At 42.5% G+C, this 24,748-nt stretch overlaps 3 protein-coding genes across 3 annotated transcripts; 2 read left to right on the top strand and 1 right to left on the bottom strand.

Moving 5' to 3' along the window:
• The first annotated feature begins 807 nt into the window (after positions 1-807).
• On the top strand, positions 808-8,018 carry rpl5b (ribosomal protein L5b). Its single transcript, XM_080769552.1, has 8 exons — positions 808-908; positions 1,397-1,466; positions 1,566-1,681; positions 1,769-1,903; positions 2,141-2,343; positions 5,546-5,723; positions 6,526-6,614; positions 7,857-8,018. Exons 1-8 carry the CDS (start codon positions 906-908, stop codon positions 7,951-7,953), a joined length of 891 nt encoding a protein of 296 aa, XP_080625678.1. The 5' UTR covers positions 808-905; the 3' UTR covers positions 7,954-8,018.
• Positions 8,019-8,819: 801 nt separating this feature from the next.
• dipk1ab (divergent protein kinase domain 1Ab) lies at positions 8,820-19,868 on the bottom strand. Its single transcript, XM_080770127.1, has 5 exons — positions 19,674-19,868; positions 11,519-11,653; positions 11,257-11,364; positions 10,985-11,161; positions 8,820-10,242 (listed from the first exon to the last, which is right to left on the bottom strand). The coding sequence occupies exons 1-5, from the start codon at positions 19,728-19,730 to the stop codon at positions 9,430-9,432; spliced, it is 1,290 nt and encodes a 429-aa protein (XP_080626253.1). The 5' UTR covers positions 19,731-19,868; the 3' UTR covers positions 8,820-9,429.
• Positions 19,869-21,036: 1,168 nt separating this feature from the next.
• On the top strand, positions 21,037-22,404 carry LOC308320125 (protein LSM14 homolog A-like; the record flags this gene model as incomplete). The annotated part of the gene is made up of 1 exon (XM_080770444.1): positions 21,037-22,404. The coding sequence occupies one exon, from the start codon at positions 21,037-21,039 to the stop codon at positions 22,402-22,404; it is 1,368 nt and encodes a 455-aa protein (XP_080626570.1).
• Positions 22,405-24,748: the final 2,344 nt, after the last annotated feature.

The following is a 24,748-nucleotide window of genomic DNA, read 5'->3' as shown; positions in this document are numbered from 1 at the left end:
GAACATCCCTGACAACATTGGCTGTCATGTTTATTGTTGTTTTCTTTAATACCTCCAAGGAATTTCAGTAAAATGTACTGCCTACACTGCAATGCAATACACATTCACAATTATGAAAGCTCCATTCAATTACAGCTCAATACATTATTTACATTCTTCTCACACACACGCACACACACACACACACACACACACACACACACACACACACACACACACACACACGCACACGCACACGCACACGCGCACACACACACACACACACACACACACACACACACACACACACACACACACACACACACACACACACACACAGATTATTATTATTGACTGTCCAGGATCACACAGTTGTGTTTGAACAGGAGACACCAGTATGTTGTCAATTGTAATGTAAAGCTCCTGCATGGGAAAGTCTTTCCATGGAAGGAGATAAGCTCTGTTTTGTGAGGGGTGACATAAGTGTGTAAACTAAAGGCCTACTTAATCCGTGTTCTACCTGAATGTGATTATTGAGAGCATCAGCCAATTTTCCCAGGGTAAAAACCCTAACTAACCCCACACCTACCAACCCTAATAGGACTGTATTATTATTTAAATGCCTTGAAATAAACAAATGCCATAACACGATGGGAATCCCCCCTCCTCATTACATTTGTATTGATGACAAAATAAATAGCTACCGGTAACCCAGTCCCCAGGTCAATAGGGGGCAGAGTAGAAAATTCACCGCAGTATGACACCGTTGTGTCATCGGTGTTAACCATGGGCGTGTTAACCTCGCCCACCAGGCTTTGCTATGTACTGAGCATGCGCAGGAACATCTTCCTTTTCCCATTGCAGCGGAGTCAAAATACCAGTCTTTGGCTCCTGGCTCCTGTCTAGGAGACAAAAAGACTGCAAAAATGGTTTGTAATCTGTCCAAATATCTATCTACATCCATATATAAGACACACATCTTGCCTTTCGTGGCCTCAAATGTCCGATGTGTGTTTTATTACTTCTGGATGAATATAGATTTTGTCCTGCTAACGTTCAAGTCAAACGTGGCCTAATGACCACCGCAATGAATTCCTGTGAACATTTTGTCTTTGACATTTGCATGTGTGTGACGGGGGTGCACCGCTTAGTGATAATGCCGCCAAAATGTAATTGTTGCACAGCTTGTCATCGCTCTAGCTGAACGTCAATCCAGGTCAGCTACTATGCTAACGTAACCCATTGGCTTGTATTGCCTCCGGTGTAGCAAAGCTAATGCTATGCTATCCATGTTTATGATGGTAACAACACTCTTGCAGCTAGTGGCACCGCACTGTAAACGTCAAAATGGAATATGTGAATGATCTGCTATTGTGTGTTTGTGTCAGCTGTTGAATTGGTGACATGTCTCTTGCAGGGGTTTGTTAAAGTGGTGAAGAATAAGGCCTACTTCAAGAGGTACCAGGTCAAATTCAGGAGGAGGAGAGGTAAGGGTCTTTCACAAGGCAACTACACCATATTTTTTCCCCTTTTTTTTCATACACTTAAATGTTAATTTGACCATTCTCGTGTGTTCTTATTCACAGAGGGAAAGACCGACTACTTTGCACGCAAGCGTCTGGTCATCCAGGATAAGAACAAGTACAACACACCCAAGTACAGGATGATAGTACGTTTCTCTAACAGAGACATCGTCTGCCAGGTGATTATGGATTTGTCTACAGTATGGTAAGGCTGTCAAATGCATGTGCAAACTCCCAACTCATGGGTACTTGTGATTGTGTTACAGATCGCCTATGCCAAGATCGAAGGTGACATGATTGTGTGTGCTGCCTACTCCCACGAACTCCCCAAATACGGCATCACCGTTGGGTTGACAAACTACGCAGCAGCCTACTGCACTGGTCTGCTGGTGGCTCGTAGGGTAAGTTTGAAGCACTTTCTGTTTCCAGAAGTTTCTGTTCATTGTGGGTGGCTGTTTTCAACATTTCCTCTGTGTTATGCTATGACGGGAGTGTCTTCAGATTGTTCCTGTTCATCATACTTATACGACCGAATAGATCGTATAGCTGCAATTAAAGCTGAGGTGGTTTGTTTCTGATCCTTGCTGTCCCTGGGACGTTAGTCACCAGTCTAAATGTGGGTTTCCGTCTTCCACCAGCTGCTGAATAAGTTCGGCCTAGACAAGGTGTACGAGGGCCAGTTGGAGGTTAATGGTGAGGAGTTCAATGTGGAGAGCATTGACGGTCAGCCAGGCGCGTTCACCTGCTATCTGGACGCTGGGCTTGCCAGAACCACCACTGGAAACAAGGTGTTCGGTGCTCTTAAGGGAGCTGTGGATGGAGGCCTGTCCATCCCCCACAGGTATGCTAACAGTTGTTTGGATTTACGGTAAACGGAACACTGAGCCTGCTGATGAAATGGAGTTTGACATGATCAAACCAATACTAATACCAATACCCTTTGGATGAAAATGTAGTGTCCGCTATAAAAAACTAATTCTGGTGGTCGATTTTGGCCTGGGGATTATGTCGACTGTTCCCGTTGGTTCCTGTTGTTCCCATTACAGTAAAAAAGAAAAACGATGAGTGAGTGACCACATCAAATTGTTTTGATGTGGTCAAATATGGTCCGCTTTGCCTTTATTGACACAGTGGAGACAGGAAATGTGGAGAGTTGGGGAAGGACATTAAGCAGGTTTCCATGCCGAATGGAACCCGGGACTCGTTGATCATGGCATTCATTGTGGTCATGTAGCAATGTGCCCTAATAGAGATTATGCACATGCATGATTTTCCCATCGGGACACGCCCCCCTCACCTAGACTGAGTGGCAAAACATTGAGCAGCATGGAGTGTTGGAGTTGTAAATCACTCAACCGTCCTGTTTCTAAATGTCACATAATGAAGGAGGCAGCAAATTGTGTTATTGAAAACAAGCACTTCCAAACTCTGACACTTAAAAAAATAATCAAATGCAGGGCATTTCTTGACAGAAAGTAGCTCATAACGTTTCTATGGTGGATTTTTATGAAGCACAAACTTTGCAGATGGAGGATAATTCAAGCTTTTCATACAGCTTGCAATGTTGCCGACAACCTTGATGCTGAACGTGTCAGTTAATGCCTATGCCTTTAAAAAGTACTAGTGTGATTTGGATGTTTGGTGAGTGGACATAGCCGACATACCTCTTCATTTTCACTGGTTTTAAGCTTTTGTGTGTCGGACTCTGAGCACGGTTGCATGGAACACTTTTTTTTATTTATTTTTTACATTTGGGGGCTGTGTGGTAAAATGTTGCAAGATTGAGCGAGACACTGAACCCCTAATTGCTCCTGATGTGCTAGTTGGTGCCTTAAATGGGTTCCGCTGCCATCAGTGTGTGTGTGTGTGTGTGTGTGTGTGTGTGTGAATGTAATGCACAATCTCTGTAAAGCGCCTTGGATAAAGGCGCTATATAAATGCACCATTTACCTTTCTAGTAAGAACAGGCTCTCTCCATGTCTGTTGACAACCACAGGTCCACGTTGTAGCAGCAGCAACAGCATAAACAATGTTACATTGATAAAATGTTGCTGTTATAATTATGAAAGTTTCTTTCAATTTAAGTTTATGGGGGAAAAGAGGAGTGTTGCCTGGTGAATGTGGTCTGTGTCAGTCTCAGCCTGACCAGACACACAGGCCAGGCCAAGCATCCACAACACAGACTCATGCCAGTGTGCAGTGCGTGCATGCACTCTAACTTTATTGTTGATCGTGTGAGATGTGTGCACGTTTGTGTCTACCGCTTTTGTTTTCTCCCAAATTAAGCCAACTTGGGTCTGATTCTGCACCTAGCGTTCTCCTTATACAGTAACTCAGTTGGCCGTGTGATCGTGGCCAATGGATAGTAACATTATTTTGGATTTAAAAAAAAGACTCGGTCGGTCTCATGGGTGGTCATTGACTGCCATTGAGCTCGATCCTCAATGTATTATTCAGTGTATGGTGGTACAGAACATGGCAGATCTACAAGCTCACAATGTATTGCAGTGTTGGTTTGTACATCTGTTTTCAGTGCACAACACAATGGGAGAGGCAGGTAGTGACACGAAGCAAAGGTCATCGTGTTTGGGTATCGAACCTGTTAATCGCTGTCAGGACACAAGAGCCCATTTGTGGCATGTTTTATCTGTTTTCAGCGAGTGGCATGTGCATAAAGTAAGCATTATGGTTACCTCCCACCGGATCCTCACTCACTGTATTCTCATGCAGTAGCATTTTAAAAGTATATTCAGTGATTTCACTTAATTCAAATATCACTTCTTTTTATGTTTTGTTGTGATCCTCCCTACTATAAAGTGTGCTGCTGACCATTATAATTAACCCTGTCCCCAGTTAACCCCTGGAGGTCAAAAAACCTTGGGTTTCGTTTTTGGCTAGGTGGCCCAGCCTTCATCCAATACCGGATGGGTTATAAATTATTATAATGTGTTGTTGCACACACACACACAGAGGTTACTTTGAATCTGTGGTGGGACTGGGAAATAAATAATGCGCGGAAAAACTTTGCACGTTTTGTGGCGATGAGAGGTGGTGTGTGTGTGTGTGTGTGTGTGTGTGGCTGGCTGGCCAGCCTCCACTGCATGTTTCGCGCACACACACACTCGTCGATACAAAAATCCTCCACAGTGTACTGTGAAGTTGTGAACCCGTGGCACTGATGCGAGGTCCATGTTGTACGGCAGCTGCTTTAGCTGCGTTCACCAAGCGTAGTTGTGTGGCGTTTTCCGTGCGAGAGATGTCTTTTTCAGGTTGTTGCCGATGTGTTGTTGCTGGTGGTGGCCGTCATGGGTCCTTATTAGTGTACCGGTAGTCTAGTCAACACGGTGTAAGGTGGAGTGTTCGCCTGTCCGGCACAGCAGCCAGAGGAGGAGGGGGCTGAGGTAGGATGAGCTGGTTGGAAATCATCCCGGTCGCGTGGTTCATGTAACGCGTGTGTCACTGTGAAGGCCGTAGACTCCAATGCGCCATTGGACTGGCCCCATGAAGTTAACTGAGTTGGCGTAACTCGGCAAAGTGGTGACGATTTTGACGTAGGCTGGTGGTCTTGCGCAAGAATGTGTTTCATAGACATGGGTATTGTACTGTAAATATGACAGTTGCATGGATGCAAAGTAGTGCGTGATGTCTGGACAAGTGGACAGGCATGCTGTTGGTGTTGTGCATGGTGAGATGTGTGCAAACGGTGTGGTTTGGTAGGAGAAGGCAGACAAAGGATTGGGTGTTGCGCTGGCTATTAGTGTGGCAGGATAGTGGGCCGCCACAGTTAAATGCATACAGGGGAATCACTGATGTCAATAAAAGGCTCAAGAAATCCCCAAAAAATAACTTTAAAAAAGTGGCAGGGCAGTGTTACACTTCACTCAATACAGGTCTGAGCAGCTTAAGCTATTGTGGTTATAATGTGGTCAGCATGTTGGATCAGCCACCAGGGTGCCCCATGAGCCTCATGTATCCCTGTCTGTATTGTGATGATTGACTTGACCATTAAAAGCAATTAACTTGTTTCTCCTGTTTCCTCCCAGCACCAAGCGCTTCCCTGGCTATGACACAGAGAGCAAGGAGTTCAACGCTGAGGTCCACCGCAAGCACATCATGGGCGTCAACGTCTCGGAATACATGAGCTACCTGATGGAGGAGGATGAAGATGCTTACAAGAAGCAGTTCTCCCGCTTCATCAAGAATGGAGTCACCCCTGACTCGGCAAGTCAACCTTCATGGCCTTGCCTTAACCTCCATCTAATCATTGCATGATTGTTGCTTGTCAAAAGGAGGCTTCTAGGATTGGTATTTTGCTTCAGTTTTTATATCGCTTTTTCGGTTGAGTCTGGTTGAGAATGGTCTGCAATCATTACCAAGTGGATCACCCATTTCAGCTTGGCCTTTTGAATCAATTAATGTAATGTGACGTGTGATTCAACATACTGTGGTAATGTATATTCAATGCAGTTTGTCTAATTTATGATTGAAAATGACAGACATGCGAGCTCAGTTGCTCTTATGGCTATGTGATCACATATTTTACCTGACTATAGGCCAGAAAAGATATACTTGCGCTTTGTCATCTTCTGTGACTTCAAAAAGTTGTGACATTGGACCAGCAATAATTCTTAGAAAATTATAATTCCCCTTCCTTGGTTGCCTAACAGACATGTATATAAGACAAAATCTCCACACCAGTATTGCTGCTCCCAAATGAAAGTTTACTTTGGTAACGTTTCGACCCACGAGGCTCTTCCTCGTTTCGGGATTGCAGTAAACTTGCATTTGGGAGCAACAATACTGGTGTGCAGAATTCTTATTCTTATATACTGTTTAACTGTTTTTGATCCAGCCTAGTACAGTCTGGGATGTGTCTTTTAGTTGTTTATCAGCTTCTCTCTCTGCCTAACAGACATGGTCATTGGTCATGGTGACTCCTGGCAGCCAACAACTCATAACTTTTCTTTATTAAAATTAATTAAAAACATTGGACTCTGTTGGTTACGAGAATGATGTCTTTCAGGTCGAGGGGATGTACAAAAAAGCTCATGCTACCATTCGTGAGAACCCGATTCACGAGAAGAAGCCCACCAAAGAAGTCAAGAAGAAGAGGTAAGGGGGGGGGAAAACATTTTTATATGGAATTATAAAGAATGTGGCAAGATACTGTTCAACTTGTGAGTTATTTTAGTTTTCATAGCCTGTTTAATATATCCTAGGGATTTTGTCATGTCTGATACATTGGTCGTGGGCACTAGTCAATCACAGCTAATTGGGTTTTGATGGAAGTTTGTCACATGCACAGATCAAATTACGCATGCGGGTGAAATCACCCATCAACGTCTTCTGACAGACATACTAAGGGTTGGAACATGCATCCAGAAAGCCCAACCCAGTAGTCACTTTGAGTGGCACCACACAAAGCCACGGTTGCACATGTACTTCAATCTGGTCGTTTTAACGGACCCCTCACCAACCTTAATCCCGTCGTTTTCCCACTATTACTAACCCAAACATAACCGCAAGCACGTCGCAACACATGTCGGACCAAAGCAAACTTTATCCGCAAAAAATAGTTGTTTGCGGTGGACACAAATGATAGGAGCAGGATTCGAACCCACTCAACCCAGGAGGTATGGATTGAAAGTCTATTGCCTAACGAGGCGTGCTACGAGCTGGCTGCTGGAATGCTTTTCTAGAGTACTTCATTATAACAGGCCCAAGTCATGTAAAAGAAAAGGAAAAAACCCTGCCCAGTAAGGAAAAACCCCGCCCAGTAGGGGAGGGGTTGGCAGGGGCGAGGCTTGATTTCACCCAACACCTCAAAGCAGAGTCAGCCACACAAGTAGCCCTTGCTTTGTGTGTCTTTTGGAATTCAACCCATGATAATACGCAAGCATACCTGGCGTCCTGGCCTACAAATAACTCCTCCTCCTTACCAAGGGGGAGGGATGCTGGTATCGACAGTCTATGCCATTCCGATAACCACGTAATGTAACTAATGTAAACAATTATTTTGAATACTTCAGTTGATGTTGCACTACTGTTTTATACTCTAATGTACCATTTATTTACATAATTTTACTAACTTGTGGCTGCACTTTTAACGATGATTGTTTCCTAGATTGTATTATGTTACAAATACGGAAATTGTAGTTGTCTCAAGCTATTTCACTGAACTGGCTTAAGTGATGCCCCTCTAACTTGTCCTTATTTGTAGTGTGTTGTATACAGAGGCCTTTGTGTTCAAACTTACAGTAAAGTAGCCATAACTTCTGAATTACGTAAGGTAGCTGCAGCTGGCACTATTACAGAACTTTTGCCCATGCTCATTGTACTTGTTTGTCTTTGTAGGTGGAACCGGGCAAAGCTATCCCTGGCCCAGAGGAAGGACCGTGTTGCCCAGAAAAAGGCCAGCTTCCTCCGGGCTCAGGAGCTGGAGGCAGAATAAAGTGTTGGCTAGCAGTGTTCATAATGTTCCTAATTTTGTTCAAATAAAGCTACTGAAAATTCAAACCCTGGCAACAAAGTTGTTATTCTCACTATAGTATTTTGTGGTAGGCAAGTCGGGCCAGTCGTGGCCAGCCGGCAGATTTTATATGGCCCACAGCTTCTTTCATAAAACTGTTTATTTATTAATTGTAGGCGCCTGTATGTGTATGTCAAATTACAGTATGATAAGAGCTAAAAATTCAAAAAACGATGGGCTATAAACCATCGTTTTTTTCGTTCATTTTTTTCAAATCCTCAAATGATGAAAAACGGCATGCTATAGTATGCCATACGATATGGGCTATAGCCCATAGTCCAAAATGATGAAAAACGAGGATAAAAAAAAAAATCTAAAATGAAAAAAACGATGGGCTATAACCCATCGTTTTTTTTTCTTCAAAATCCTCAAAAATAATGAAAAACGGTGTGCTATAGTATGCCGTACGATATGGGCTATAGCCCATGGTCCAAAATGATGAAAAACGAGGATATTGTTTTTTTCAAAAATTCAAAAAACGATGGGCTATAATACCCATTGTTTTTTTCAAATCCTCAAATTGATGAAAAACTGCGTGCTATAGTATGCTGTACGATATGGGCTATAGCCCATGGTCCAAAATGATGAAAAACGAGGATATAACCCAAAGACACTTGATGGCGCTGTTGGCCTAATCTTGGCTTGACCTAGAGTAGAGTGATGTAAACTAAGTTCCCCATGGTATGCCATGAAAAGGATATTTTATTCATATTTGATGTGCAAATTTACCATGCTCTTGTACCATGTATTAGAAAACATTCAGACAAGCAGGTGTGTTGAGCTTCTTAGAGATGCTCCAGCATTTTGGTTCAAATAAATTATGCAGAGGACACTTTTCAACTTATCATCTTCATATAATTGGTCCTCACTAATGTTCATGATAAAATACCACAATTATTTTTCTACTGTCATAGGACCTGGCAAGTTCAGAAACCGTCCACCAGTGACAACATCGTTAGACAGATTATTTTTATTTTTTCAATTCCCCATTGATTCTGAACTGACCACAGCCCTCCCATGAGAAAGAAATTGTGGCATTTTATCATGAACATTCGTGAGGACCAAATTCATGAAGGGAACTTAAAGTGGTGAAGTGGTCCTTTAACCTGTACCCAAACGAGGTAGAAGATTAACTGTACATAGAATGAAACTTATTCCTAACTACAAAGAAATCTGACATGAATATTTTAAATGTCTGCTATTACTTGATTGTCATGAAAGTGATGTTTCTTTTGTCACAGTTTAAGGAACAGTTTAATGAGAAAATTACCTGAAAAATGCCTGGTTTGGATACAGGGCAAGTCGCTAAACTGTTAGACCCTCTTCTTTTCACTATAAAAATAGTCCTGAAAACATGACACATTAAGCAGACTGGTACTTCCATCTTTCAGTCCACTATTAGGAGTCTTTTGTATGTGATATCTTCTTCCATAATAAGGTTTTAAGATTGTTTAGAATTAGAGAGTGCTCCATTTCCATCTGTTCAGCTGAGCCCTTCAGTGCAATGCAGGCGTATAGCTGCTTCTCCAGCTCCTCATGCATGTCAGACGGTGCACCCCTCAGAATATAGTCCTTGAGCGCACCACATGCTTTGGCTAAGTTGGGCCTTGTGACTTCTGGTGTGCAGCGATGCTTGGTGAGGTCACAGGAGGTGTGGCAGTCGGCTCCATAGAGACAGTCGTCCTCCATGTCACATCGTCGCTCCCTCATGGTCTGTTGGAAGGTGGCCTCTGGGATTATGTAACGCGCGTCCATCACTTTCAGGTCATGCCGGTCATTGTACCCGAAGCTGTTGGCACTTACGTCACACATGAGGAAACTTCCAAAAGTGCCATGGAAGATGTCCTCTACCAGCTCCAGCAGTCCAATGGAGATCTTGGCTTTTCGTGGCCATGAGGGGGTGAACCACTGGTCCATGCTGCGGCGCACACCAGCAGGAATCCATATCTCAATAAGCCATGGTAGGCTGATCCCATATAAGGGGGAATATGGCACTTTCTCCATCACATACAGATCCCCACAGAATCCCAGGAGCCTGGGTGTGTGCTCCCTATCCTGTAGGACTATTGCCAACAGGAACTCATTAAGCTGAAGAAGTGCCCACATAGAGCGAGCCTCTGGCAGTGATATATGTCCGTCCCTGTTGGCATCAGCAACCGAGAGGACTAGGGTTGCCAGATCTGAGAGGTTGGCTTGTTCCCCCACTTTGGTCTGAAAAGATAGACAAGATCAGAGAAATGTCCAATGACATGAACAGCCTGAACAGGTTTGGGATAATCTATGCAATAAATGAGTAACGGTAATAAAGTACAACACATTTTGAATTACAAATTGGGTAATCTCCCAATACAGAATCTGTTGGCACCACTGCTAGTTAGTGCACTAGTCAGTGCACTAACTGCTGAGGTACCACCGTACCAGGCACCCGTAAAATAGCATTTTAATACCAATAATACTGTGGCACTTAATTTGAGGGTGTTACACATTTCTTTGCACAGAAAGTAAAGTTGTAATGTACTTTTTTAAAGTAACATTGCCAATACTGGACATGAATGATTTACAATTTAGGCATTTAGCAGACGCTCTTAATTCAGAGCTATTTACAAAAAACATGTCAATACATCATATACGTAGGCTACATAAAAAGTAGTTATCATGAATCATATGTAAGCTAAGAATGTAACAGTGGAATATCTATATAATGAAACTATGCATATATATTTATATACAATATAGTGCTATGTCTACATAAAATGCCATCTAAGTTACATAAATTGAGCCTTTGCATACGCCTGTAAGGTCGCCGGGGGGGATTTCAAATAGTGCATCAGGTTGCCGTTATTTTCTTTCAGCAAGTGATGGTTCTCATATATTAACTTGAAGGGTGAAGAAATATACTGTAAGACAGTGAAAGCAACTGGTGTGGTGTGAGGAGTGATGGGTGCACTCTGACCTTTAGGTGGCTGAGGATCATCTCTTTGAACCTTTCCACAGAGGTCCCCTTGGTGGGCTTGTTAAAGGCCACCATCTCCTTTCTGGGCTCCATCTCAGCTCCCAGGTCGTAACGAGGAACCTCCTCCATCTGGCACTTAATGATTCCCTCTAGCTCTCCCCATATCCCAGAGTACACCTAGGACAGTGGACAGGTGTAGGGCATGAGTAGTGGCACACAGGTCATTCTCGATCATACCAGACTAGACAAGAGCAGGTCATTGCATTTCTGACCTGGCTGATGGGATTGGCAGACATGCACTTTCCCAGGTAAAGTGTGTCTTTCTCACAAAGGCTGCTGCAGGCTGAGCCATCGATTACTCCCTTCTTGTACCTTTCGCACTAAACAATTAAAACAGGGAACTGTAGTTGTTACCATGTTTTTTTTTTCTCCAGAATTTCAATGTTTGAATTAGCTTTTGCTAGCTTTTAGCTTTTTGTGTATAATTTGTACACACTACACAGTATATTACAGATACATAAACGCAATACTCACTATTGCATTCTTGCAGTCATGCCCACGGCAAAGCTCTGTGTAGGATGAGTACTGTACGTACACTATCCAGCTGCCCACAAACACTGCCAGCCAGGAGAAGAACAGATACTTCATATGGAGGTAAGAGAATCGTCCCTGTTGAAACAAAATATAGATGCCCATGAGTGCTACTTTCTGGTTGAATAAACAATTTCATGATATTACTTATGACCTGGCTGATAGGGTTGATGGGACAAGCATTTCCCCGGGTAAAGTGTGTCTTTTAACTGACCATTGTTACAGATATTTCATATACAGTCACAGTAAACCAACATACTTAACCACTAAAACCACTATAGGGTTGCCAGGTTGAAATTTATAATACAGCTGTGGCGTTAAGCCTGTGTTCAGGGATAAATATTGTGTTGTATTAGAATATTTTGTTGTTGTTGGAGTTTTGGTTGAACTGTTCATTATTCCCAGTATTTGAGGCTGTTGTAAATAGAAGTTACCGGCATAATCTGAGCACTAAATTCAATGCTGGCTCTTTCGTCTGACACGCATCATAATGGGGATTAATGAGAAGGGCCATCAATGCTGTCGGGCAGAAACCTCATATCTTCATGTTTCATCTATTTTTTTTTGTAAATGAATGCTCCACTTCATCATACAAGAATGTCACACAAAAGTTGTGCAAATAGCAGATCTACAAGCTCACAATTCGTTTCAGGGCGACTATTTTGAAATGTTAAAAAAAGAATGAAAAGGGAATGGTTTTGGACATACAAGGTTTCCACCTGACAGTGACCCTATGCATTTGTTGCTTGAGGCCAGCTCATGAGTATCCTGTAAGTGCAGTGAGGACACAGAGTGCACTACCCATCTACATTAGATCCTAGATTCCCAGTGGCTTTTACACTAACAATGTTAAAAAAAGAATTAGCTCGCTACAAGATTAAACTCTTAATTATTCAACCTAACCATTAAAGATCAATGAAGTGCAGACTGCAGAGAGGTGTATTCAATAGAGCATGGCCATATGCTCTATTGAATACACCTCTCTGCACTTCATTGAAGGGACCATCAAAATGTTGCCAGAAAATAACATGTCTTATTTTTAACTGCTTGAGGTGCTTTTAAATGCAGTTTTGTGAAGCACTTCCATTACACAATGAAATGTGTAATCTGTCTTGCCAAGTATGAGCCACATTAATGTTGTCATTAAATAAGTGACATAGACTCTATGTCTATGTCAGATTTGCATTCTCTCTATGTCATAGAGAATGCGAATCCACTTTGGTGAACAGATGCACACAAAATACTGACCAGGCGTAGACTATTTCAAAACTCACTACAAATATAAGGCAAGGCAGGTGATGTAATTTGTGATGGATGGATACGATTAAGCTGAAAATAACTTATGGCTCTCACTAAACACTCTGTTTAGTCGACTTTACCCCCTAAGGATATTGAGGCAGGTCCAGAAGGAACCTGAGCAATAAACCTGAGTGCAGCGGCTGGTGGGGGAATAACCCTATCAGCTAGCACTATAGAAGTTACTACGGTATGCCTTTCCTCTCCTAAATGCCTCCACTGAGTCATGACTGAAACAGCCGCACAGGTAGCCTATATGTATACCTGCTGTCAAATGGGATACAATCTTGAAAACATACATTCAGTTTCTTTCTTCAGATTGCACCACTAGGTTGAAAAAGGTATCACACACCTGTTGTGCCACAGCTGTAACTCATCCTGGTTTATACTTTGTTGTACGATGGTGTATGAATTAAGCATTATATTTCCTAGCTTAGGTGAGCAGTAAATCTAGTTGGACTGTTTATCCTTTTCAGGTCTCTGTCAAATTCTAGGCAGGATGTACCTTTATTGATGCTCTGTGGGAATTCAGGCACCAGACAGAGACAGCACAGCAGTAAAAGTTACAGATACAGGTCAAAGGAGTACAATAGGTACAGACGAATAACATCACAGGAAAATCACCCTCAAACTAATATAAATAAAGTATACAGATCTATAGACCCTGGCCTATACAATCATCCTGCCAGGTGCAGAACAACCGACACTGTCAATACATATAAGTATACAGATGTACACTCTATACCTATGTCTACACTAAAATAACTATTATAGCTATTGAGATATTTGGCATAAATATTGAGGTATGTCCATATCTCACACTCACATTTGCATGGGCATGACATTTGGGCAAGTAGAACATGACCCTGTACTTGCCTGACGAGAGTCCCTAGTGTTAACCCCTGGTTTATGATGTATTTCTCCATTAATTTAAGAATTATAGTCAGTAATTAATCTAAATTGTGAAAACGTCAGGCCAGGCTTCTCTTTCAGTAAGCCACTAGGCCAGTTGATACTGAAATAGACTTTAAAGTAGAACACCAATGAGTTGCATCGTAGAGTACCTCATTTGTGCAATAACTATTAAACAGACCTGTGCTCTGTAATCAACAGTGCATTTTGCTCATGCTGGTGCAGGCTATTTAGACCCACTCTAGACTCATAGAATTATTTTGCTTGTCTTTTCCATTTCAAACAAATAAATGCAGTCTCTCTCGATCCATAATGGCACCCCTCCAATCGGACCTTCATGGAGGAATAACAGACTATTTGGAGCCCTACTTTCCGCTCAATTAATGATTCTAGCGCTCAGTGCTTGACAGTGATGTACTCTCCCTGCCTCTACACACTCTGTCCCTTTCAGTTCCAATTTTCTTTATGGAATAACGCTCCCTCCCCCCCCCTCTCTCTCTCTCTCTCTCTCTCTCTCTCTCTCTCTCTCCTCCTTTTACGCTCTTTAGCACTGTCTGCTCTCATCTCCTTCCTACAATCCCTCGCAAAGCACAGTGAATGTGAAAAGTGAGCCCATTTCAGGGACACCATTGTACTTTCTCATAAAAGAGTAATCGTCTCCAAAAGAACACCCACATCCATGTGGGTGTGACCGTGGACCCGACCTCCTCACAGAGCATGGCCATGGATTGATAACATATTATTACACCATCTATTACACCATCCCTATCTTAATAACGGTATTCTTATATAGGCTATTAGATATTACCTGACAAGTTCATTGCTATACCATATTATATTATCTTACACTATTACATTATGACATTGAACCACCCACTTTGAATGCTATCAACCCATACTGCCGCTGAAGCGAAAACATTGTGAAACTGACTTACGTGGACTTATGTGGTAGACTGAGGTTAGGTTTAGGGGACTTACGTGGCCGGTTAAGACTGAGGTTAGGTTTAGGGGACTTACGTGGCCGGTTAAGACTGACTTTAGGTTTAGGGGACTTACATGGCCGGTTAAGACTGCGGTTAGGGTTTAGAGGGTAAGCATGTACGGACAGACAGACACACAGACACACAGACACTGTGTTACTGCTGGTTGCACATCATTTCCCAATGTTTCGCGATGATGAGCTCAATGAACAAAATCATCTGTATATTCCAGTACCGTCTCTGAATAAAAGTTCATAGCTCTAACTCAGAGAATTATTTACGTATTTATTGACTATTTGACTTGCTTACAAGTTTGACCTGGCAAGCTGTAGGTGAAATGCTCCCACAACAAAACCATAATAGTCTGCAGGAAAACAAATGTATGGTCGGCATTTACAATCAATATGTTGTGGCTTCCATTTCTGCTATGGGTGATGCATTTCTATCACTGGGATTATATTGAGCCTTTTTGAGGGGAAGAGAGCTAGGCAAACATGGCTAATGAGGCCATATTGATTGTGGCTGTTGTGACAGCTATTAATTAGGGAATGACTGGGAACTGTGGCCATGCACTGAGGTTGATGGGACGAATCGGTAATTCCTTGTCGTTGTTTAGCTCCACTCACACGACCAACAAACATAGACCCAGAGCCGGTATTAAAAACCTGCTCAACACAAACTCTGAAAACTGAGACGGGTTCCCGGTTCTGCTGTGTGTGTGTGTGTGTGTGTGTGTGTGTGTGTGTGTGTGTGTGTGTGTTATTTTTTTTTGGGGGGGGGGGGTGTACTCGAAAATATATCTTGGCGAGAATGCGATATGCATAATAAGAGTACTATGTTCATGTTGTGTTTACAATAACAGGACAGACATCCATGTCAAGTCTCATCAAAACACTGAATGACTTCCTCTGACGCAGTTTATGGCAGTCCTGTCACTCTCTCTCTCTCTCTCTCTCTCTCTCTCTCTCTCTCTCTGTGTATGTACATTTTAAAGCTACTTCGGATTAATGCACATTTACATTTATTTAATCTAGAATGTGTCTTCAACTCCAGTGCATAATTGCCACAGTAACCTGGTGTTCAAACACTACAAAATAGGTGATCACAGGAACACAGGATATTACTGTTCCGACACATTTTATTTTTATTTTTGCAGGCTGCACACCCTTCATCCATTATGTATGATTATAAAGCTATCCCTCAGAGGTTACCAGTTAATGGGTTCCCTTGTCTGCTGTACAGAGCCAGCCTAAGACCCGAGACAGATAACAGGGAGTGAAAAAGAATGGAACACCAAGAATCTCAGAAATAATGAATACTGTCTTAACACAAAGACCCACAAAAATAAAGGTTGTAATTGAATAAACACAAGCAAAAACAAAGAGTGACCACGCTTTCAGTTCAAGTTGAGCACAGAACTCTGAGTTCACGTGTCGCCACTTGAGATTGTAGATGGGTTTAGAGGGGGGGAACGAGGGGACCAAGTACAGAGCGGATCCTGCTAACGTTTAGGCTTATTGCATAATGATTAGGGGATGTGAACTAGTCCAAAGGACATTCTCCTTTGCAACAAGTTACAGTATGTGCCAGTATTTCAGTCTGCTATATATATATATTTCTCACTACACACTCTGTGGGTGCTATAGAGGGTATGCGCATGCATGAAGTGAATGGTAAATCGAGTGGCAAATGAAGTGGCAAAGTGAGTGGAAAAGTGAGTTAAACGTCGTTTAATGCAATCAAATAGGACTTTTCTGTTTGGATGTATGTACTGTATTCAGTTTGGTGTTAGAAGAGGCTCTAGCTTTGTCATTGGGCTGAGCCTGAACACTGTGAAGGTGGAAAAGAGAAAGAGGTTCAGTTCAGACTGATCTCTGGACAATGTGGCTCATGCTCTCGATAGGGAGTTCTCGCATCTGTGAACCAAATTCAGCCCCAAAAGTGCAACAAATCCCTGAATCCACTAATACTACAGAATAGATAGTTAGACAAATGGATGGACGGATGGATGGATTGGAAGGATTGACAGATGGACGGACGAAGACAGACACATTGCTTGCTGTTGTATTTGGATACTGAAAATAGCCAAATGTTCAATTTGGCACTAATAATGTTCTAACTTCTACTTCTACTACTTCATTCTTGTTACAGTTCATAAAGAACTCACATTTTCTCAAAAAATTATAAATGGCTGGTGATCGGATTAAAATGCTTTTTATTTTATTGAACAATACGCAAGGCGGCTGCTTATATCCGCCCAAGCAAAATTGTAACATTCGTGGCCCGGGGGGGAGCACTTTATTTGAAATCTAAACATTTATGTGTAGACGTTAACGTTGTAAATGGAGTAAGTGCGTCATGAATGTATGACAGTCATGTTTCAAGGCTAATGTTGCATATCCCTTGAGAAAGAGTCAAAGCTATTTCACCTTTCTACTGACTCACATTATTTGAAGCCACAGTGTTTGAAGCCTCTACATGGCTCACTGGAACAAAAATACAATTACAATTTACAATTTAGGCATTTAGCAGACGCTCTTAATCCAGAGCGATTTACATTAAGCAAGAAAATGGCAGTTTTCAGGGAAATGGATGTGAATAATTAGAATTGATAACTTTAATTTAGCAAATATGGAGAAATGTCTGAGAAATATGTCTGAGTCTGAAATAAAGTAGGCTACTAAATGACTATGAACCAATGAACCATGGCGAGATTAACGGTATAGTATTGTACTGTGGATCCTGCTAGTATTCACCAGACTTAATAATAATTTTAAGTAGCCTTGAGTGAATATGCTGCTAGACATACTGTATACAAACATCACATACAACTTGTCTGCTTATGCATTTCTTGGAAAACGCTTCACTCTCAGGATCACTGAATGACACTTGTTAAGTTGTCAGATAGTGGAGGGAGGAAGAGGCTACGGTGGCCTGCCCTAGAAAACGATGCATGATGGTGGCCATCCCTTGAGACGGGCCGTACTTTCCTCCTCGCTCTTCATTTGACAACTTCCTTTCTCACATACCGGGAGAGGACTACATACTGTAGCAGAGTATGCAAAAACTAGGCCTACTGAAATTAAACAGGGCAGTGCCAATAGCAGTCAATTGAACATATTGAACGTATTATGTTCAGTAAAAATGACTGCACCACTTTTATTGACCCATCCAGCAAACACTTTCATAGACTATTTGAAACTGAGGATGAATTAGCCGGCTGATTATTACATGCGCAAGCAGAGCGCGCAAGTAATAGTTTTCGTCAATGTCGCCGTTTGATGCGTATGCGCCGTGCCAGCGTATGACGTAATGAATACTTGTGCTTGATATGGCAGTGGTATCAGATTACATACATGTATACATACATGTATACATAGGGGCATTACCTTTAATCCTCCCAACACTAAAACATATCGTCATTACGTCACCATCGAAAACCAATTACACCCTGGCATTGGGTCCTTTAATCCACATCTTTATTACGTCATCATTGAGAGCTAGTTATACCAGTTATATTGTTAGGGTCTGTCTCTCCACAGACCATGTCAGCCCTGGCCACTGCCACTTTCCATTCCACACTCCAGTCCCATTCACTCACCTGTCTCCAACTCCCTCATCATCCCACCTGTGAACAGTTCTACAATCACCCTGCCCCAACTGGACTCCTTACTGTCAGAACATATATCATTTTCCCTGAGTCTTCCTGGTTTGTTGTTTTTCGTTCTCCTCTGAAGGTTTGATTTTTGAACTTTATGTTTTCCGCACTTGCATTTGTGCTTGTAAAGTTTTGCAGTTTTGCATTTTGGCATTTTTTGGTTTTCCTGTCTTTTGTTTTGTCAGCTGCCTTGTGCTTTTTGCCTCATGTTTAATAAATAAGTATAATTTGAACCCTACTGTTTTGAGACTCTGCATTTTGGGTTCAGTCATCCTGATATCACAACATATATGCTGCTACGATACATATGCATGAAACGGAGCGCAAAGTAACCACAGTATACCGCTAATCATCTTACAAATTACATATACATAGAGGCATTTCCTTTCCACCTTTCACCTTTCCTTTAATCCACCTGACACTGTCTGATCGACATATACGTCACCATCGAAAGCCTATTAATCCACATCTTTATTACGTCTCTTACCATACTTAACAATACTACTTTTTTACCTCCAAAAACTATATGTAGGCCTACGTAGCAAATAGCTAAACCTAATAATTCAATATTTCAAACATTCTTTCACAGAGAAGCTAAGGTTTGACAGAGTGGAGTTCTAGTTATTTTCCTGTATTTATTTTCCTGTATACTGTAATATAATATTGTAATAACAATCATCAACAGTCATTTAATTCAAGATACATTTGGCCTATATTAAACTGTCATGCATAAGATATAAGGACAACTAGTATTGAGCCGACGAAAATGAAAGCCTGGGTAGTGGGTACCGACTAGGCTAGGAGCCTAGGACAACTATAAATCGGACTTGTTACTATAGTCATGTGTGTGTAGGCAGTAGAACGACTATCATTAGTAGTCCTGTCAACCAGCTGGCTGGATCATGGACCTGGTTGCTATAGCAACGAGTATCAGGGGGGTGGTTGTCCTCCCGAGGCATATCGAGCATCAAGTGCCTAAAATCCTTCTCCAGTCTCCACTGTAACCTCAGCGCCCTGTAGGCCTACATAAAGTGTAGCCCACATCATAAACCTACTCACTGAGACTACTGGAAAATATCGCATTGAATGTAGGTAGCAACGACATTCATATAGGCAATTTTGTATGATAAATGTAGGTTCACGCCATGCGACGTACGTAGCACTAGGGAACTGAAACGTGGTGGACCGATGTAAATCCGCGATTACAATGTTTTCGTCCGAAAAGGATAGCAGGGGGTTCCCCGAGGCTTACCTGTATGTAGACGGGCTTGATCCTGAAGAGCCACCATGGAAACAGACCTCTTGCCATGGCAAATACAGAACATCTCACAACAGCTGCTAAATGAAGCTAGTATCGTGCGCCTTATCTTATGCCACTTGACTTCAGAAAATGACTGAATGAATTCATATTAAGCGAAGGCTACAGGCAATTAGACAAATGCACCGATATCCCCCGGCCAGGCAAGGCAATATACTCGCGCGTCAGTGTCTATGGTCTTATCAGACTTGTCTTGTGCTGCAAGGAGGCAGTCCAACATGAAGATACAGCTGCGTCGGTGGCGGTGCTGCGGTAAAGTTTATATTGGCTGTGCTGTGCACTGTGTGCAGGGCTCAGAGAGCCTCCAAGAAACCCCCCCCCCCCCCCCCCCCCACCACCACCATTGTAAAACGAATTAGGCTATTATACGTATTAGGCTATAGCCTACTTGTTACATGTCCTGGGCATTGGGGCAATCACACTAGCAATTTAATTACCCATGTCTAGCCTATTGTTTTAATTATCAGCCCTTTATCTGGGGGTAATTGTGTGTTGCAACTTGCATATTATTAGATTATTTCACATTATACACAATACATGTCAAGTAGACCAAGATGTTTGGGTGGTGACACCAAAATATGTCACATCAGTAAAGCGACATATTTAGTACGTGCTGTAAGAAGTTTGAGGAAAAATAAGCATTGCTTTTAGGCTTAAAATATGAAATTAGCTATGCGCCACGATGTTTTTTGAGGTCAAGTTGCATCTATCTCCATATTTGGAGTGGTGTGGTATCAGTGTGACTCCATACTCCATGACTCCGCCTGGGGGCCAATGGAGGGAACGGAGGAGGGGGAAGACATGTGAGAATTTTGGCTGGTTGAAGACCAAACGAGCTACAGCATTTTTGGATCTGTTTGTCCATAGACCTGGCAGATTTTTGGGGAGCATGAATAAGACAAACATTAAAAATCCATAGGCTTGGCTGCCACATGACATCATGTCTGAAAGCCAAACATTGTTAGGGAACTCTCTGGCTGAATGAAGTCTGACTAACACTCTGTCCAATCAGAGTACATTGGAAGTATGATATCATCAAATTACGCAAAGAACTGGTGAGCATAAAAGACATGTTACAGCCTCACTTTTTATGTGAGAGTTTAGTGCTTTGCAGAGTTTTGGAAGAGATCACATTTGATGTAAACTGTTGTCCAACCAGTTTTTCAACCAACCAATTGGTAAAGAAGCACGTATTAACAAAAGGGGGGGTGATAGCTTTACATTTAACTGTGCAGTTTAAAGGTCAGGGTGTCGAAGTAATTGTATTTTACCAGACCACTGAGCACAGTGAGTCACAATGAGTGGAGGGACGCCGTATCTGGGAAGCAAAATCAGCCTAATTTCAAAGGCTGAGATTCGCTACGAGGGAATCCTCTACACTATAGACCCCGAGAATTCAACCATCGCACTTGCCAAAGTGCGTTCTTTTGGCACAGAGGATCGTCCCACTGATAGGCCCATCCCACCCAGAGATGAGATCTTTGAGTACATCATCTTCAGAGGAAGCGACATTAAGGACCTGATTGTGTGTGAGCCACCAAAACCTACATGTTCTCTGCTTCAGGACCCTGCCATCATCCAGTCCTCCATGGGCTTAGCTCCACCATCTGCTTCCACTGCCTCAGCCCCATTCCAGTCTGCTGGTTCCTATGGCCCCTTCAACATGGGCCTAGTTCCCCCATACAGACAGTTCAACCACCCACAGTTTAGAGTTGGTGGTGTTGGGCATTCAGTACCCTCATTTGGGAATGACACGTGCACAACAGCAAGCCAGTGCCAGGGCAGTGCAATTGGCTCTGCTCTCCCAGGTGTCTCACAGGTGTTACAAGCCACCTCGTTCGCACCATCTTCTGCCTTTACTTCTCTGGCGCCAGGGCACGGACGCAGGAACCCTGCTCACGGCCATACAATCCATACCCGTGGACCTCAGAAGGCTCAGCATCAGGACAGCATGGAGACCAGACGGGGAACAGATGTGCAGAAAGCCCGCAAGCCTGAGACTGATCAAGTACGAGGTGAAGGCAGGGATACCTCTAAACGTTCCACAGCAGCTGCTTGTGAACAGGCCAACCGGCGTGGTCGAGGAGGTGGCCACCGTGGTCGGGGACGTTTCAATGTGCGCCGCGACGAACCCGTGAAGTTTGACAAAGACTTTGACTTCGAGAATGCAAACGCCCAGTTCAATAAGGAGATTGATACAGAGTTTCAGAGCAAACTGAAGCTGAACGATACCAAGCCGGAAGAGATGGTTTTGAATGGAGAGGATACAGATAATTCAGACGTTGAGACCCAGAACAGCGAAGGGAATGCTGATGAAAATGGGGACCCACTGGGCCCTAACTGTTACTATGACAAGTCGAAGTCATTCTTCGACCACATCTCCTCCTATGATGATACCAGGAAAGTAAATGAAAATTCTGCAGGCGTGGTGTTACCAAGGGAGCGTAGACAGACCTGGGCCGAGGAGAGGCGCATGAACTCGGAGACGTTTGGTGTCCCCTCACGTCAGAACCGAGGCCGTTTGGGTTACGGTGGGCGTGGCAGCATCAGTGTCCACAGGGACACAGGTCGCTCTAACAGCCGAGGGTCCTTTGGACCTCCACCTCCCCATGGAGCCGGTGGCTGTACCGGGGCAGGGTACAGAAGCAGCCAGGGCGTTTGCTGACGTACCATAGTACAGGAAGGACTACAGAATGGCTGCATGGCACAGTTGGAGGAATAATCAGTGGAAGGGTGTTAAAGCCATTAAATTAGTTTTGTTTGATACTTTTCTTACTAGATGAATTAATAATGGCAAATATGAGCTGTATATTTGTGGGTGGACCGCTTGAATGCTAATTCCTTTCCATATATATCGTTTCAACAATGGACAGTGCAGTCCGTCATAAAATGTCAAGATCTCTACAAGTTAGCATGTGGTTGAATAATGTTTCAAAGTCATCTCAAGAGGGATATCTATTTTTTCCAGCAATGATTTTTCTCTTCCCCTTCCCTATAATCCATATTTGGTCACATTTTGTTTGTTTTTGGGGCTTTGTTGTCACTGTATAGCTTTTATTTTTGAAGGATAGGGCATGATATAATTTTAACTTTACATGCTATTATCCTGTATCCTTCCAAAATGGATAGTTTCTTTACATTGTAAAGTAACTTCCGCACCAAATTAACCCACACTGGGTCTTGGTCACACCTTTCTACCATGTATTTTGTATCGCCACCCCACTTACCCACCACCATATCATTTTCTTTGTTTTCACTGACTACATGTATCACATGTGTTTCTATATGTGGCATGGCTCTGAAAGAGCTAGCCATCTGTGAGGTTCTATCTGTATGTTTGTCCGGAGATTATCCTGAATACCGCTGGACCGATCAGTGCAACTCATTCCATGTACTATATTGTTTTTTTTAGGGGCGCTAGTCCCTCCTATGCCCAGCTTTGTGTGTTTGTGTGTACCCCATAGCAATGGTTTTATTGGCTGAGCACCACATATTTGATTGGCTGAGCAATGTACGTATTTGCGAACGCAGTGAGCACTTACTATGAGACCTAGCAGATCATGTCTGTGTGTGTCCGTGTGTCCGTCCCCCCTTTGTGCCCATATATGGAGCTGAGTGATTTGTTTGTCATTGATGCAACACACTCCATATTTGGACATATAGCTGCTTTGGGGACTCCTTATATGGTTATGGCTGAGTCATGGTGAATTGTTATTGCAATTTACGATCTGCGTTCGCTTCCCGCGTTTGCGCGTCTTACTCGTGAGGACAGAAAATTGAGGACGCCAATTATATCCGGATTGGATTTGAGGACAGAAAAGTGAGGACATTAATTGTGATTGGCAGGAATGTGATGATGTATGATGATGTACAGTATGATAAGAGCCCCTCTTAAGTCCAGCTTTTGGTGCTTGTGTACACAAACTTTGTCCTACACAAACATTAATATGCCATTGACAATAAATGGACAATTTAGTGTTTCTGTAAACACAAACATTGTGTAACACAAACATTGATGATGTGCGATGATAAGAGCGCCCCTCACTTCACACAGGTGTGATTTTATATATTTAACTTAGTTTTTTTTTAGTTTATGTATCTTCAGACTTTTCTGTTAATGTGTACGAAAGCAATGAAAAAGATTATCTGCCATCAGACTAGTACTGTGGAACTTATAGGTAAGTATACTACATAGTACTATGCATGACAAAATCTTGCAAACTGCTGGATTGATCTGATCAGTGTCAAGTGTCTTGTGCAGACTGCCAGTAGGACAAGGAAGCTAAACTCCATGCAATCTTTTTTTCCAAATTATACTGTAGGCCTACCCTATATATTTTTTGAGGGGCGATAGCCCCTTCTATGTCCAGCTTTTAGTGTGTGTGCAAACACAAACTTTGTCCTAACACAAACAAATGCCATTGACAAAGAATGGACATTGACAATAAGTGTTTGTGTAAACACAAACATTGAAGACGAAGGTGAGGACACAAATTCTGATTGGCAGGAATGAGATGTTGTATGATGGTGTACGATGATAAGAGCGCCCCATACTTCACACTGGTGTGATTTTTATATATTTAACTTTTTAACCCATTCTGTACGGGAACCCCTTTTGGTGTTTTAACTATTGAAAAATAGCACATCTACAAGCTCATAGCGCGCCTATAGGGCTTGCAGGTCTGCTATTTTTGAAAAATCGTAAAAATGCGCCACACATCTTTGAATATATATTCTTTCAGGAGACTTTTATTTTATTTCGACGTCAGGCCTAAATGGGTTATAATGTTATATCATAATATTTTTATTATAATTTAATTTAAGTGGAGTGTTGTGATGTCAGAACAGGACAGCTCCATATATGGAGCCTGGGCAGGGGCCCCGTCCAGAGCCCGTTCAGAAGCCTTTTGTGACGCTTCTGGACAACCGTGGTTCTGACCGATCTAATTTTAAGTCGGTGCGGAGACATGGTGCATTAGATAAATAGAAGAAGATATATATATGGAGGT

This window comes from Protomyctophum bolini, assembly GCF_963924005.1.
Source record: "Protomyctophum bolini genome assembly, chromosome: 8".
Lineage (NCBI taxonomy): Eukaryota > Metazoa > Chordata > Actinopteri > Myctophiformes > Myctophidae > Protomyctophum > Protomyctophum bolini.
Note: the sequence above shows the minus strand (reverse complement) of the source record. Positions and strands in the feature narration are given on the sequence as shown.